This window comes from Nanorana parkeri, unplaced genomic scaffold (assembly GCF_000935625.1).
Source record: "Nanorana parkeri isolate BGI_ZX_2015 unplaced genomic scaffold, ASM93562v1 scaffold96, whole genome shotgun sequence".
NCBI lineage: Eukaryota > Metazoa > Chordata > Amphibia > Anura > Dicroglossidae > Nanorana > Nanorana parkeri.
In genome coordinates this window covers 1,861,971-1,875,430 of record NW_017306364.1, presented here as the reverse complement: position 1 = coordinate 1,875,430, position 13,460 = coordinate 1,861,971, and the positions used below count along the sequence as shown (strand labels likewise).

The 13,460-nt window shown below is 45.0% G+C and overlaps 1 protein-coding gene across 3 annotated transcripts in view; it reads right to left on the bottom strand.

Annotated features, from left to right (window-relative positions):
• The window catches only part of ATXN7L3 (ataxin 7 like 3), a 22,880-nt gene extending 11,970 nt beyond the window's left edge, over positions 1-10,910 (bottom strand). For 2 of the 3 annotated variants that reach the window (XM_018552757.1, XM_018552759.1), the window contains exons 1-4: positions 10,714-10,910; positions 8,131-8,248; positions 2,500-2,632; positions 408-579 (exon numbers count right to left, since the gene is read on the bottom strand). In XM_018552757.1, the coding sequence (XP_018408259.1) occupies positions 408-579; positions 2,500-2,632; positions 8,131-8,181 (356 nt within the window). In that variant the 5' untranslated portion in view covers positions 8,182-8,248; positions 10,714-10,910. Of the gene's footprint in view, positions 1-407; positions 580-2,499; positions 2,633-8,130; positions 8,250-10,713 lie in introns of all 3 variants that reach the window. The other variant, XM_018552758.1, reaches the window with a different exon arrangement.
• Positions 10,911-13,460: the final 2,550 nt, after the last annotated feature.

The window sequence follows — 13,460 nt, the reverse complement described above, 5'->3', positions numbered from 1 at the left end:
TGGCCCCACTGAAAGGGTAAAAAGTTCCCCCCCCCCCCCAGAGATCTGCTTTAAGGAGGGCTGATTATGGTAAAAGGTTATTAAATGGTGTAAAATAAAAAAACTTGTGAGGTTGTTTTAAATGACATGATATGAGATTGATGGTCATCCCTTTGATCTACAGAGGAATGACATGAGAGTTAATACAAAAAGCAGAGGGGAGAGGTACTACACTTGACCTGTGCACGCAGATGACGTTTTCTTGGGCATGCCTAATGCCCACAAATGGTTCAACTGGTTAAACTGAGCGGCATTCCCTTGAAGTTAGCAGGCTCCCTGGAAGATCCGAGCTAACAGAGGACATATAGCTGGAAGTTTCAGAAAAAAATCCCTACCCAAAACTGAACTTAAAAGAGCCTCCCATGTACCTGCGATTGGCGATGCGGCTGCTGTTTCGGCCCATGCCCAGACATTTCTCAAGGTGAGGGGCAAAGCGGGAGGCTGCTATACTGCGATTGCAATTTGGACACACACACTCTTTGCTCTTCCACTGGTTATAAACCTGACCAAAGATGTCCACACCTGGCTGGTCTATGATTTCTGAAGTGTGGGGGGGAAGAAAAAACAAAAAAATGAGGGAGTGACAACACACGGGAAAAGAACATGTAAAGCGCGGAATAACCAAAATGAAATATTCAGGGAGCCACAACATTAAATAGACGTTGCCACCATACAATTCATTTCAACAACAATCCTCCCATAAGATCATTAGGTACATTTCATGTATTTGATGCATGTTACCTGAACAATCCTCCCTTGTGTAGACATCCAAAAAGGGCCAAAAAATGTGCTGGTTGCCCCCTTCTTGGGTGTAATGTCAGCAGCTCCATCACACTCAAGTGACACTCTACAGCAGGGCTAGCCAAGCTTTGGCCCTCCTGTTGTGGTGTGAAAATTTGGCTACCCATAACTTTGCTTCTCCCCTGGCTGCTACAGAAAAAAGGTTATGCTGGGAGGTACAAGGAGGGGCAAAGGAGCTAGGCCAGCAAAGTCAGCAATTGGACACTCCCAGAAGAGGAGAGGGCTATTATGTGCAAGGAGGGAGGGGGGTTGGGCTAGGAAATTGACTCTTCCTAAAGTAGTCAAATTTTCTAGCAATTTCGGAGGCACATCGAAAGTGAATAACAAAATGATGGAAAGGAAAGATGCTGAGAGTAAGCATTTAAATAGATTCTTCTGTGATTTTTTACTTGCAATATGCACCATTCATCATACATAGACCAGATATATAATGTGCTGAGGCAAGCTAAACACTCCTCAGACATACTCAGTGCCTGGGATCCAGTTAGCAAAAGCTGTCATCAGGGTAGATACTGACGCCTACCCCCTATTACTATGGACTTGTGAATGATGTACAGCAAGCACGCTCTCCTTAAAACAAAAATATTCACTTGATGCATTCACTGTGTATTGAGCTGTACAGAGATTCAAAGGATATCCACCTACAGCTATTTGTATATTAGAAATACTGCTGAAGAATACTGAGCCACCAGACAGGATATATGCTATACAGTTTTCACTCTGCCTAGGTGGCTTCTACAAGGGAGGATTGGGAAACCATTGGCCTTGGGGGCCATTCAACCATGTGTGGGCTACGGGAAGTGTACTATGCAAAGTGTGCCATGGTGCCACCTTGATTGCTGGGCATGGAAAAAGGTGGGCGTTTCTAAAGCACATCTAGTAAAAGAAGAAGCCGGCCGCACTCCATTCCACATTAGATCAGTTTATTGAAGGTTTGCCAGTGACACAGAGTCCTGCCCGAGGTCCACCCCCTCTAACATGTTTCACCTAATCCTGGGCTTGGTCATAGAGACATCTTCCTGCATAACCTTCCTTTGCAGCTCATAGCATTTGGCCACATGACATCTCAGAGCTGGAAAGTAAGTTGGTGTTGGAAGACTTCCCCCCCTGCCAGATGCTATGATCGCAGGTCTGAATAGGGAGCAGGTAGTTATACAACACCCACCGTGTGTCACCATCTGCACGCCCTGCTCTGATTGATGAAGTGTCCACACTCAGGGCCACCAACCTTATCTTTGTAACTGGCCAGGGGGCAAATGCCCACCCTGCCAAATCACAGTCCACCCATGGGCTCCTAGCACCCGATTCTCACATGATATACTAGAAACATTAAAGGGAGATTGTGATTGGCTGATAGGGGTAACAAGAACGGTTCTACCTGTATAAACATTCAATCATGAGGTCAGTAGTTGCACAAATGTTGGAAAAATATCACATCATCGCAGTAGATTTCCCATTACCTCCAGCCTGGTGAATAGAACTCTACACAAATACAGGATGGGTGCAGGAGAAAAAAACAAAGTGTTCAATCCTAAAGTTCTAGCTTTTCCCCAAAATTCCTTTCCCTTCACCCTCAGCATTATTATACCTGTGATATCGGTGATTTGGTCATACGCTGTGAAGGAAATGACACACAAGCTTAGACAAACGCTGACTTACCAAAGTCTTTCATGCTCTCAGGGTCCGTCTCATCCAGCAGGAAATAGCCACATTTAACAGCCCGGTGAATCTCGAAACCTAACCCCAGACACGTATCCTCCACCAGATCAGTGTAAATATCATGAGCAAGGGCCTAAGAGAGGAGAAAAATACCAGGATATAAATGGGAGAAGCAATGACAACAAAGTAGCTTTTATATACATTGTAGGAGAAAAAAAAGGTCTAAACGCTGCAAGCTGAACAAAAACTACCAAGCCCGAAGAAAAAAAAAACGCCAGGTGAACAGCTAAATACACAAATGCAATACCTATAAAAAGGAGATGTAACTGCCAAAGGTTTTTGTTTTTTATTATTGCTGTGCTGCAGAACACAAGCCTGTCTGGTTTGGGTGGAGACCCGAGTTTTCTCTGCAACAGTTCAGTAACACTTACAGGTCTTGTCCCTCCCCGGCTCTGTGACTGGACAGTAAATAGAGAAGCAGCAAACCGATAAGATTATCTCTCCGTTCTCAGAAAAGGCTGCTGCTTCAGAGATCTGATGTACATGGACTGCAAGAGGTTGATAACAAAATCAAACGGGGGTAGTAGTATTGCATCTTCTATATCTGCACAGTTCAGCTTTAAGTATCCGTTATAATGTTTTTTATTTCCTATGGGTTTTTTTGGGGGGGGGGGGGGCGGGGGGGCAAAATTACAAATTGTTGTTTCAAAAGAAAAATGTAACCTTCAATGATACACAATGTAGGAAGGACCAAGTACAAGATCCCACAATGCTCTAATGATAAGAGTCCCATACAGGGAACTAGAGCTTGTTTATACCAAGCTCAGCTGTGTCAAACTATAAAACATAATAGGTTTATTTTAATGCTGTATGAACCAGGCACAAAACTAGACCATGTCCAAAGGCACCAGTACCGTATGTAGTAAGTCGATCAGTTTATACACAGACTACTGTATTTTCCATAGAAACCAGTACAATCATGCTGGAGGGGAGCTACAAGAAAAGTCTTGATTATACTGACCTGCAAAACAGAAAAGATTCAGGAAGTGCTAGAAGGGTGTGACCCTTGTGCACAAAGTCATTCTTTTCTATGTCCATATTGGATGTGATCATTCATTCTGCTTTCTAGCAGTTACCTATACAGGAGACACTGAAGAATGGATTAGCAGCTGTGTCCGTGGCTGGCATCTCTAGAATGGAAACGTGGTTTTAAATGTTGACGTCTTCTCTCCATTCTTCAATGATTTAAAGTACACACTGATCCGTCATAACATTATAACCACTGAGGGGTAAAGTGACTATCATTGAATATCTGGGTGCAATGGCACCTGGAAGTGGGGTATATTAGGCAGCAAATGAACATTTTGTCCCTGAAGTTGATGTGTTGGAAGCAGAAAAAAACAGGCAAGCGTAAGGATTGGAGTGACTTTGACAGAGGCCAAATTGTGATGGCTAGACGATTGGGTCGGAGCAACTCCAAAACTGCATCTCTTGTGAGACGATCCCAGTCTGCAGTGGTCAGGACCTACCAGAAGTGGTCCAAGGAGGGAAAACCGGTGAACCGGCAACAGGCTCACTGATGCAGGTGGGGAGCGAATCCAAAAGAAAAGCTATTGTAGCTAAAATTTCTGAAAAAGTAAATGTTGGTTCCGATAGAAAGATGTCTGAATGCACAATGCATTATGGGATGTTGTGTAGTGGCAGACAGGACAAGGTGCCCATGCTGACCGTGTCCACTGCCAAAAGCTCACACGATAGGCATATGAGCATTAAAACTGGACCATGGAGCAATGGAAGAAGGTGGCCTGGTCTGATAAATCACGTTTTGTTTTACATCATCTGGATGGCTGGGTGCGTGTGTGCACTTACCTGGGGAAGAGATGGCACCAGGATGTGAGAAGCAGGCAAGCTGGCGAAGGCAGTGTGATCAATGTTCTGCTGGGAAACCTTGGCTCCTGCCATTCATGTGGATGTTACTGGCATGTACCACCGACCTAAACATTGCTGCTGACCAAGTACACCCCTTCATAGAAATGGTATTCCCCGATGGCAATGGTCTCCTTTAGCAGGATAATGTGCCCTGCCACACTGTAAAAATGGTTCAAGATTGGTTTGAAGAACACAATGACAAATTTGAGGCGTTGATTTGACCTCCAAATTCTCCAGATCTCAACCCAATCGATCATCTGTGGGATGTGCTGGAAAAACAAGTCCAATCCATGGAGGGCCCACCTCACAACTTACAGGACTTAAAGGTTCTGCTACTGACGGCTTGGTGCCAGATACCACAGCATACCTTCAGAGGTCTACAGGAGTCCATAACTCCATGGGTCAGGGCTGTTTTGGAGGCAAAAGGGTCCCTACTCAATGTTAGGTGGATGGTCATAATGTTATGGCCGATTGGTACAAGCATACTTTGGTACAGTTATACCACAAATGTTTTATGCTCGGTAGCCCACACGACTGCGAGATCACATTCATCCCTAAGGAGATGCCATCTATCACTGGGATACATAATAGACAGACTCTCCATAGGAACCAGAGACTTTCTCTGTACATAAGCTGAATCTCACAGGAGCAAAGATAGGACAGTATAAGACTGGGCAGGCTAACCATACAAAAGTATAGATATCCTTTAATAGATCTAAGGGTGCCTGCTAAAAATAGAGGACGTGATCACATCCATAATCGTATGTTAACGAGCAGCATGCCACATCTGCACACGCCCCACAGTCATCCCATCTCTAAAGAGATTCATGAATTGTATGAAACAGATTATCCCAGATGACTGCTACTGTCCCCCTGAGAGGATGCTCAGTTTATGGATAGGAATGATTTAAAGAGACAAGTATGCAGGTTTTTGTTTATGGAAGGATCATGCAGCAATCACATCTTCCAACCACTCATGTCCATACTGAAAGCCTAACTGCTTTAAGGAAGGGGGGGGGCTATATATATATATATAAAATGCCGCCTGTCACGATAGAGGTGCTGCCATGACTGACCTACTACTGGAAATGCAGGTTTGCCATGCTTATCCACTTTTCTGCTCATTTTTATTATTAATTTCAGAGTTACCAACTAAGAACAAGTATGCACGTCACAGGATGCATATTGCAGAGGATGAGAATGGAGGACCCGTGACAAGCGCTCTCAGAAGTAGCCATGTACACATCACATAGCATCATGTCTGACTAAACGTGTATTCTCTCAAGCAAACGACAAAGCAAGAGCGGTTTGTGATAACAGGAGTACCGTATATACTCGAGTATAAGCCGAGATTTTAAGCCCATTTTTTGGGGTGAAAAGTGCCCCCCCCCCCTCGGCTTATACTCGAGTCAGCGCCAGCGCGTCTTCTTACTTACCTCGCCGAGCGTCACGTCACTGCTGCTCCGGTGTGCGGCGCTCCGAGCGGGGTCATCTGGCAGTCTCCGGGTCCTAATTTAGGTGGCCGGAGACTGCTCGTCCCTGCTCTCTCCGTGATGTGATGATCGATCACCGGCACACGGACACAGTGAGTGAGGGCGGGGAGGGCGCTGGGGTAGAGAGAGAGATTCATTAAGCAATTATATATGTATTGTCTGCACTGTATTAACAGTATATACTACATATAGAGTATATACTGCTAATACAGTGCAGACAATACATTTACAATTATACTAACATGAATGTATTAAATGATCTGTATGTAGCCCTGTACAATGGATCATTTAACCCATTCATGTTAGCAGAGGATCATTGTAAATGTATTGTTGCAGGCACTCTATATGTACATGTACTATATACTACATATAGAGTGCACTGAACAATAGATTTACAATTATCCTCTGCTAATATGAATGGGTTAAATGATCCGTAGAAGCCATCCAGGTGTCAAACTACACGCAGTCTGCTTTACAAACTACAGCATCCTATGTTCCACCGTAGATTAGGACTGGACAAATCCCCTGATCCAGGTCCCCAAGGCTCCTTAAAAATTAAAGCTGGAACCCAACTTTTGAGGTTCTCTCTAGTTGTTGAGCAATGCAGCTGGCTCCTAGGCATGTTTTTAGCATTTCACAACACAGAAGGGTTAAATAACCCATGATGGATTGTGACGCTGTATAGTATGTTCAGATTGATTGAGGGAAAAGAAAGTACAATGTTATGCTATGGGCTGAAATTATCACCAAACTGCAATGAAGTAGCTGATTGTAGTAGTAGATTGTTTACGTTTCAAGCAGGAAATGTACAAATTGCAACAATTCTTGTTACTTTCCTCCCTGCGAACCAATCCCGTGTGCAGAAATGTCTGTCTATTGAAGATCTTTCAGCAAGGAATAACAATGTTTCTTGCGTGTTTTTGGTATGCTGATTATGACATGCCGGGATTTGCCAATTAGCAATCACTTTCAGAACCTATACAAAGTTGTGCGTTAGTGCTGTGTGAAAGTGTGTCAGCATGACCACATTGTCTGTTTTTGAACGCGGTGAAGGGTTAAAACTGTTTTCTATGCAACACATTTTGTCATTTTTCATTCATCTTGAGTTTGGTCATTATAGTGACTGCCTTCTTCTTAAGTCACGGTCTTTCGTGACCATTATATTGTTTTTTGCTCCTAAAAACCCTGCTGGCTCCTGAGTTCCATATTGATTTGTCCACCCTTGCCATAGATAGTAAATGCCTAAAGACACACAGAGTACATCGTTGCAGCAAAAATGTTTAAATCAGTTGTCTCAAAGTAGCCGCCCGCGAACCGGTACTATGTGGGCCGCAGCCAGCTGAACAGTCAGGCACGTGGTCACAAACCGCATACCTGACTTGTGGGAGCAGCTACACGGTCTGCATCTCCGACAGATGCAGACCGCATAGCGGATACTGGCTGTGCCGGTGCTCATTTCCTTTGGGCCGGAGCTCTGATCGGCCAATTGCCAAACCTAAACACTATCACATGGGTTAGGAAAGAAGGTCACTTGGTCTTCGGCTAATCGCCAGGCCTGAACACTAGCACATGGGTGAACAGAGACGTTCACTTGGTGATCGGCCAATTGCCAAGCCTGAACACTATCTCATAGGTGAGGAGAGAAGGTCACTTAGTGTTCAGGCATGGCAATTGGCCGATCACCATCACATGGGTGAGGAGAGAAAGTCACTTGGTGATCGGCTAATTGGCAGGCCTAAACACTATCACATGGGTGAGGAGAGGAGGTCACTTAATTCTGTGTAAGCTCGAGCAAAAAGCAACATGGAGCCTACACAGGGATTAGACTCGGGGCTCCAGAAGGCCAAAAGGGCAGCAGAGGAGAACGTAAGTGTCAATGGGTGAGGACTTTCAAGAGAACCTGTCACTCTGCCCTGAACATTCAATTCAACACAGGTGGTATTCAGATTCTGCAAATGTAAAAGGTGGAACGTGGCTACCTTACACTTTGTGTGATTACAAATCATATGTCATTTACAAATATATGAAACATTTGTTCTACACGTAGATGTCACTTCTAATTCACTTCATGTAAGGACCATACCAACAACCATGGGTTTCCATTCAATTGATGAAACTGGGCAGGATTGAATCCTACTGTCGGGCTACAAGAGAAGACAAGGCAAGGGCTGAAGGCACACCCCTCAACTTGACCAATCTCCATCCTTACCTCTAATTTACTGTTATCCAGGCCAGATAGAGACATGTCTTCCATTCTCATTTGCAACCAGCACTTGGGGGGTGAGGCTGCCTGGCCAGGCAGAGAACAGGCGACCGCTCCCCCTTATCTATACAAATGAAGACAAAAAGGGGAACATTGATCACATGTTTATAGTAAAGAGGGGGTGCCCCCTACAAACCTAAACTTTTATACAGGCAGAACAATACATGTGCATTATGACTGAGCTACTTATACTGTGCGGGACAAACAGTCCATCGTCAAGACCAATCAAAGCTGAAACATTTCAAGCTTAGGCGATAGAGTGGGGGAAGGTTTTTGGATAGAGTGGGGGAAGGGTTAAACCGATCAACGTTTATTGGTGTGTCCCCACTGGGGAGATTAAAGAGGAACTCCGGGCTGAAGAATTCTTAACCCTTTCACGCACTGCAAGGGTTAGGTGCTCGTTTTCGTCCAGGGCCTAATAAAGTTATACTCACCTGAACCTCAATCCCGCCTGGCTGTTAGACCGGCCCATGTAGCCTCGCTCCCCCTCCGCTCTGGTAGTCCAAAGTCCGGGGAGTCATCACGTCTAATACAGTGCATTGGACGCGAGGACAACGAGGGAGAGGAGGAGGGAGGCTGCGGGGACCGGTCTAACAGGCAGGTCAGAGGTTCAGGTGAGTATAACTTTATTTCCACTCCTAGAAGAAAGCGAGCGCAGCGTCGCCCTTCCCCCGCCCCGCAAAGGTTAATGTTTCTTTCTGCCTGGAGTTTGTCAACCAATCGGCAGTGGTCCTGTTAGTGCCTCACATAACCCAATCACACAAGGCTTTCCTTGACAGGAGGGCAGCGCTCCTCCTCTATACCACACCCCCAGGAGGTGTCACAGATGATCAATAATAGAAGCGCAACCTTCAGGACAACTACCGTAAATAAAACTGAAGACAGACTTTACCTATAGGTGTGTGCTCAATCCACCAATACACATCTGGGAAACGTTTTACCTGTCGAAGGATCTGTACTCCTGTCCATCCAGTCCAGAGATTTACACAGCTCTGCCACACAGCACAGTCCTGCCTGGCAGAGTCGAAAACCTCACTTTGCTCTCCTGCAGTTAAAACTGAACTCCGGGATACAAGTAAATGTGATCCTTAGGTGTGTGAAAACTACAATTCCCATTATGCATTGGGACGTGCAGTTGTGAACGGCGGGTTATGTTGCAGTATAAACATGTCCGGTCAGTCAAACGATAGTCTGACACTCTTGGGCCCTCCCACAACAGCGAGCAGCAATGTCAACACGTCATGGCTTGCTCCAACAACAACTCCTGTAATAAAGATCGGTCACTGCTGCTCTCTCTTTGTGCAGGGTGACTTGTCTTGTCTCCGCCCCCTCCTGTAATAAAGACCGGTCACTGCTGCTCTCTCTTTGTGCAGGGTGACTTGTCTTGTCTCCGCCCCCTCCTGTAATAAAGATCGGTCACTGCTGCTCTCTCTCCTTGTGCAGGGTGACTGGTCTTGTCTCCGCCCACTCCTATAATAAAGAACGCTCACTGCTCTCTCTCCATGTGCAGGGTGACTTGTCTTGTCTCCGCCCCCTCCTGTAATAAAGATCGGTCACTGCTGCTCTCTCTCCTTGTGCAGGGTAACTGGTCTTGTCTTCTCCCCTCCTCCTGTAATAAAGACCGGTCACTGCTGCTCTCTCTCCTTGTGCAGGGTGACTGGTCTTGTCTCCGCCCACTCCTATAATAAAGAACGCTCACTGCTCTCTCTCCATGTGCAGGGTGACTGGTCTTGTATCCTCCCTCTTCTGGCAAGCAGCCTGTTGTGGGTGGGGCCTGCTGGGTCAGTCCCTCCCACTGCTCTGTGATGATGTCACTGATACTTTTACAAGGTAATTTGGGTGCACAAAGGCATTTGGTACCTTTTTGACTACCGAGGAATATATTTAAATTAACGTTGTGTGCCCGGAGTTCAGCTTTAAGTAACACTTACGGGTCCCCCCCTAATGATTGCTCGCTGATAAGCTCATCTCTCTGCTATGTCATCCAATCAGCATTCTCCTTGCACTGATTGGCTCCCTCCCCTACACTGGGATCTGCTGTACAGGGACTACAAATGGCTGATACCAGGTCCAATTCAGGTGTGCACACTGCTTGCATTTATAAATCCACATTGAATACTGATGATCACAGAGATGCATTGATTGGTGTCTGTTATGGTGACAGGGTCACCAGATGAGGGGCAATAGAAGCCAGCCATCACACTCCATCTATAAGTGAGGAATGGAAGGGTGGACTAGTCCTCACACACAGGCAGACACATATACCATGGTGATGTTTGTAAGTCCCCTGCAGTCACAGACACACACTGCCATGCTGGGACCTGTGGTTCCCCCAGCCTCTGAATGTCATAGAGTGGCAGTGTGTGCCATGCCTGTCCATTGCACCATACACACTCCTAGGACAGGGTGATACTCACTCCTGACATACACAGCCCATTCCTCCTCCCCTCACCCACAACAACCCACACAGACGAGGTCCGTGCAGCCGGCGTAGCCCAATCCCCGAACCGGCCACTCGATTGTTCCTACCCAGCATTAGCCCTGTCTGCCTCTTCTGTCCGGTCTCCTCAGCACCTAATAGCTCCAGCCGCCATTTTAGCCTGCCAGGCGGCCTCAATTGCTGGCTGAGAACATCGAGCCGGAGGCCACGCCCATTCTGGGCGTGCCCGCTCGAACAGCAGCATCCTCGCTCGGGGATCCACTGCGGTTTCCTCCGGACTGCAGCACTACGGCTGATGAGACGAGGGGAGGGGAGGGGAGGGGGTGAAAAAGCCGTCGGCCAATAGACGTAGAGGGAAAAAAGGGCCGGAGCAAATCAGCGGAGAGAGGGGCGAGCGAGTTGATAAGATGCCAGTCGTAGGCAAGGGGGTGGGCGTGGCGATGTGGTGTTGTCATGGAAACAGCAGGGAACTGCTCGTAGTGTAGGCATTGTTGTCAGGAGTTACGTGAGAGCCGTAGCGAATAGCGATCGATAATGCTTCCTCAAAGGCTCAATTAAGTAAACACTATGGCATGAGATGATATGGTCACGTGGGGCTCAATTCACTAATTCATGCATTTTGAGGCAAAATGGGGTCAATTCACTAATAATCTAATGAGATAGGGGGCTCAATTCGATAAAAGATGGCACCTCATGAAGTTTTGAGGTAAAGTAACTCATGCTATCCCGAAGGCAGGAATGTGACCAAATAAAAAGCAATTTTTACACCTTGGTTGGTTTGTTAATGTTATGTTGCAATTTACTGTGCCCGTTTTTTCACTGGGAACCCATAAAAGGAAAAAATAAAGCCTAAATTATGAGGTAAATACTGCAAGAAATCTCTCATTCAGTAAATAACTCATAGATTTGACTGAATTGTATAATCAAGAGATAAATAACAAAAAAATACCTCAAAATTGAATGAGGTAATTAGCGTTTAGGGTCCATTCACAGCAGAATGGGCACTAATTGCACAACGTCTGGCGTCAAAGTGCTGCTCCCACTTTTTTTTGTTAGAACTTTATTGAAATGTCACAAGCGAAATTTCATTTAGTTCTACGGGCACAGAGGGGTGCGAGAGGGTTGTACCACGTCACATCCCGCAGCTTTAAAAAAAAAAAATAGTAAGGCACGCCTTACTTTTTTTTCACCGCAAAATACGGTGTTGGAGTGAATCCACGCAATACGTGACGAGCCAAATTGCCTTGTCTTGCGTTGGGGCTGAGCTGGAAATGGCCAGCACAGCTCCAACACAGAATAGTGAGTTGAGGCGGCAGTATTTACCTCATCATTTAGGCTTTATCTTTTCACTTTTTTAAATTTGGTCATTTCCAGTGATACAAAGGGCACAGGGTCGCACTCAAAACATTAAAAACCAGCCAAGGCGTAAAAAATGGTTTTTATTTGTCACCATTCCTGCCTTCAGGACGCCATTCTTCTCTGTATCCTCCTTTAGACAAATTTATATTCCAGCAATGTCTTCTACAATACTTCCATTACCTCAAAATGGAGGTTATGAACCTTTTCACACTGCCACAGGCCGCAAATATCAACTGGTGATAATTACCACATACAGGGCTCAATTCACACCTAAGCGTATTGTTGCGCGCCAGTCAGCGCAACAAAACGCTCGACCCCAGGAATCCCATTCAGTTCTATGGCCCCTGTTCACGCCTGGGCGTGTTCTCGCAAGCAGAAATACGCCTGTTGCACGAAATACTACATGAGCTTCTTTGGGGTAGATTCCGCTTTTTTTCTACCCTTGGTTTTACAAGAAAATGCTTGAAAAACGCACGTTGCAATTATTTTTGAGCAGATTCAGCGTGTTTTGCCCATGCACATGAATATGCCACAATCTGCTCGTAAAAACGTGCAAAAAAAGCTCACAAAAAACATGCGTAAGACGTGAGTAATAGGTGTTGCTTGGGTGTGAATGCAGCCTTAAGAACTGAATACCTCATGACATTTTGAGGTAAAATAACTCATGAATTATTTATCGGTTAAATATACAGTTCAGTCAAATTTATTATTGAGTTATTGAGTTATTCACCGAATGAGATATTTCTTCAAAACATGAGGTATTTCTCTAAAAATTTAGGCTTTATTTATTTTTAATTGTTTTTATGAACACTTTCACACTGCCACAGGCGGCTGACAGGCCGCAAACATCGACTACCCCAGCCTGGTGATAATGACCTCATCTGTGTGTTTTTTTGTGAATTGACTTCAATGTTTTTTAATGTAATATTTGTCAAATTTTTCTCCAGTGTTTGCATTATTTATGTCACATTCATTCATTTGTTTTTAATGAATTGACCCTTTTATTATCACATGTGATATTTCACTTGCTTGGCACATGAGAAGAAAAATTATCTCATTCGGAAAATAACTCATAGATTTTACTGAATTGTATATTTGAGAGTTACCGCATTAGTTATTTTACCGCAAAGGGGTCACAAAGCTTTTATTCCCCCGATTTTGCTCGTTATTTAATAGATATCGCATGATATTTAAGCATGTGCAATTCGCCAAACGATTTAACGCTTGGAAAATTCCCCGATTAGGGTCTCTCTTCTCTGAAGTGATATTTTATCGTGAAGCTCGTTATTTAACGTCTCAGTCCTTCGCCTAATCGGTAAATATGTACAGAAGTGCAATTCACAGAGATTTTTTTTGGCCATTTATCGACCTTTAGATAATCGTTACATAAGCACCTCCTTTGTTTTGTGCTCTGAGAGGGAGATTTGTGAGGTGAATTGATAACCTGTGTTTTATTAGATTTTATTATTCATATATA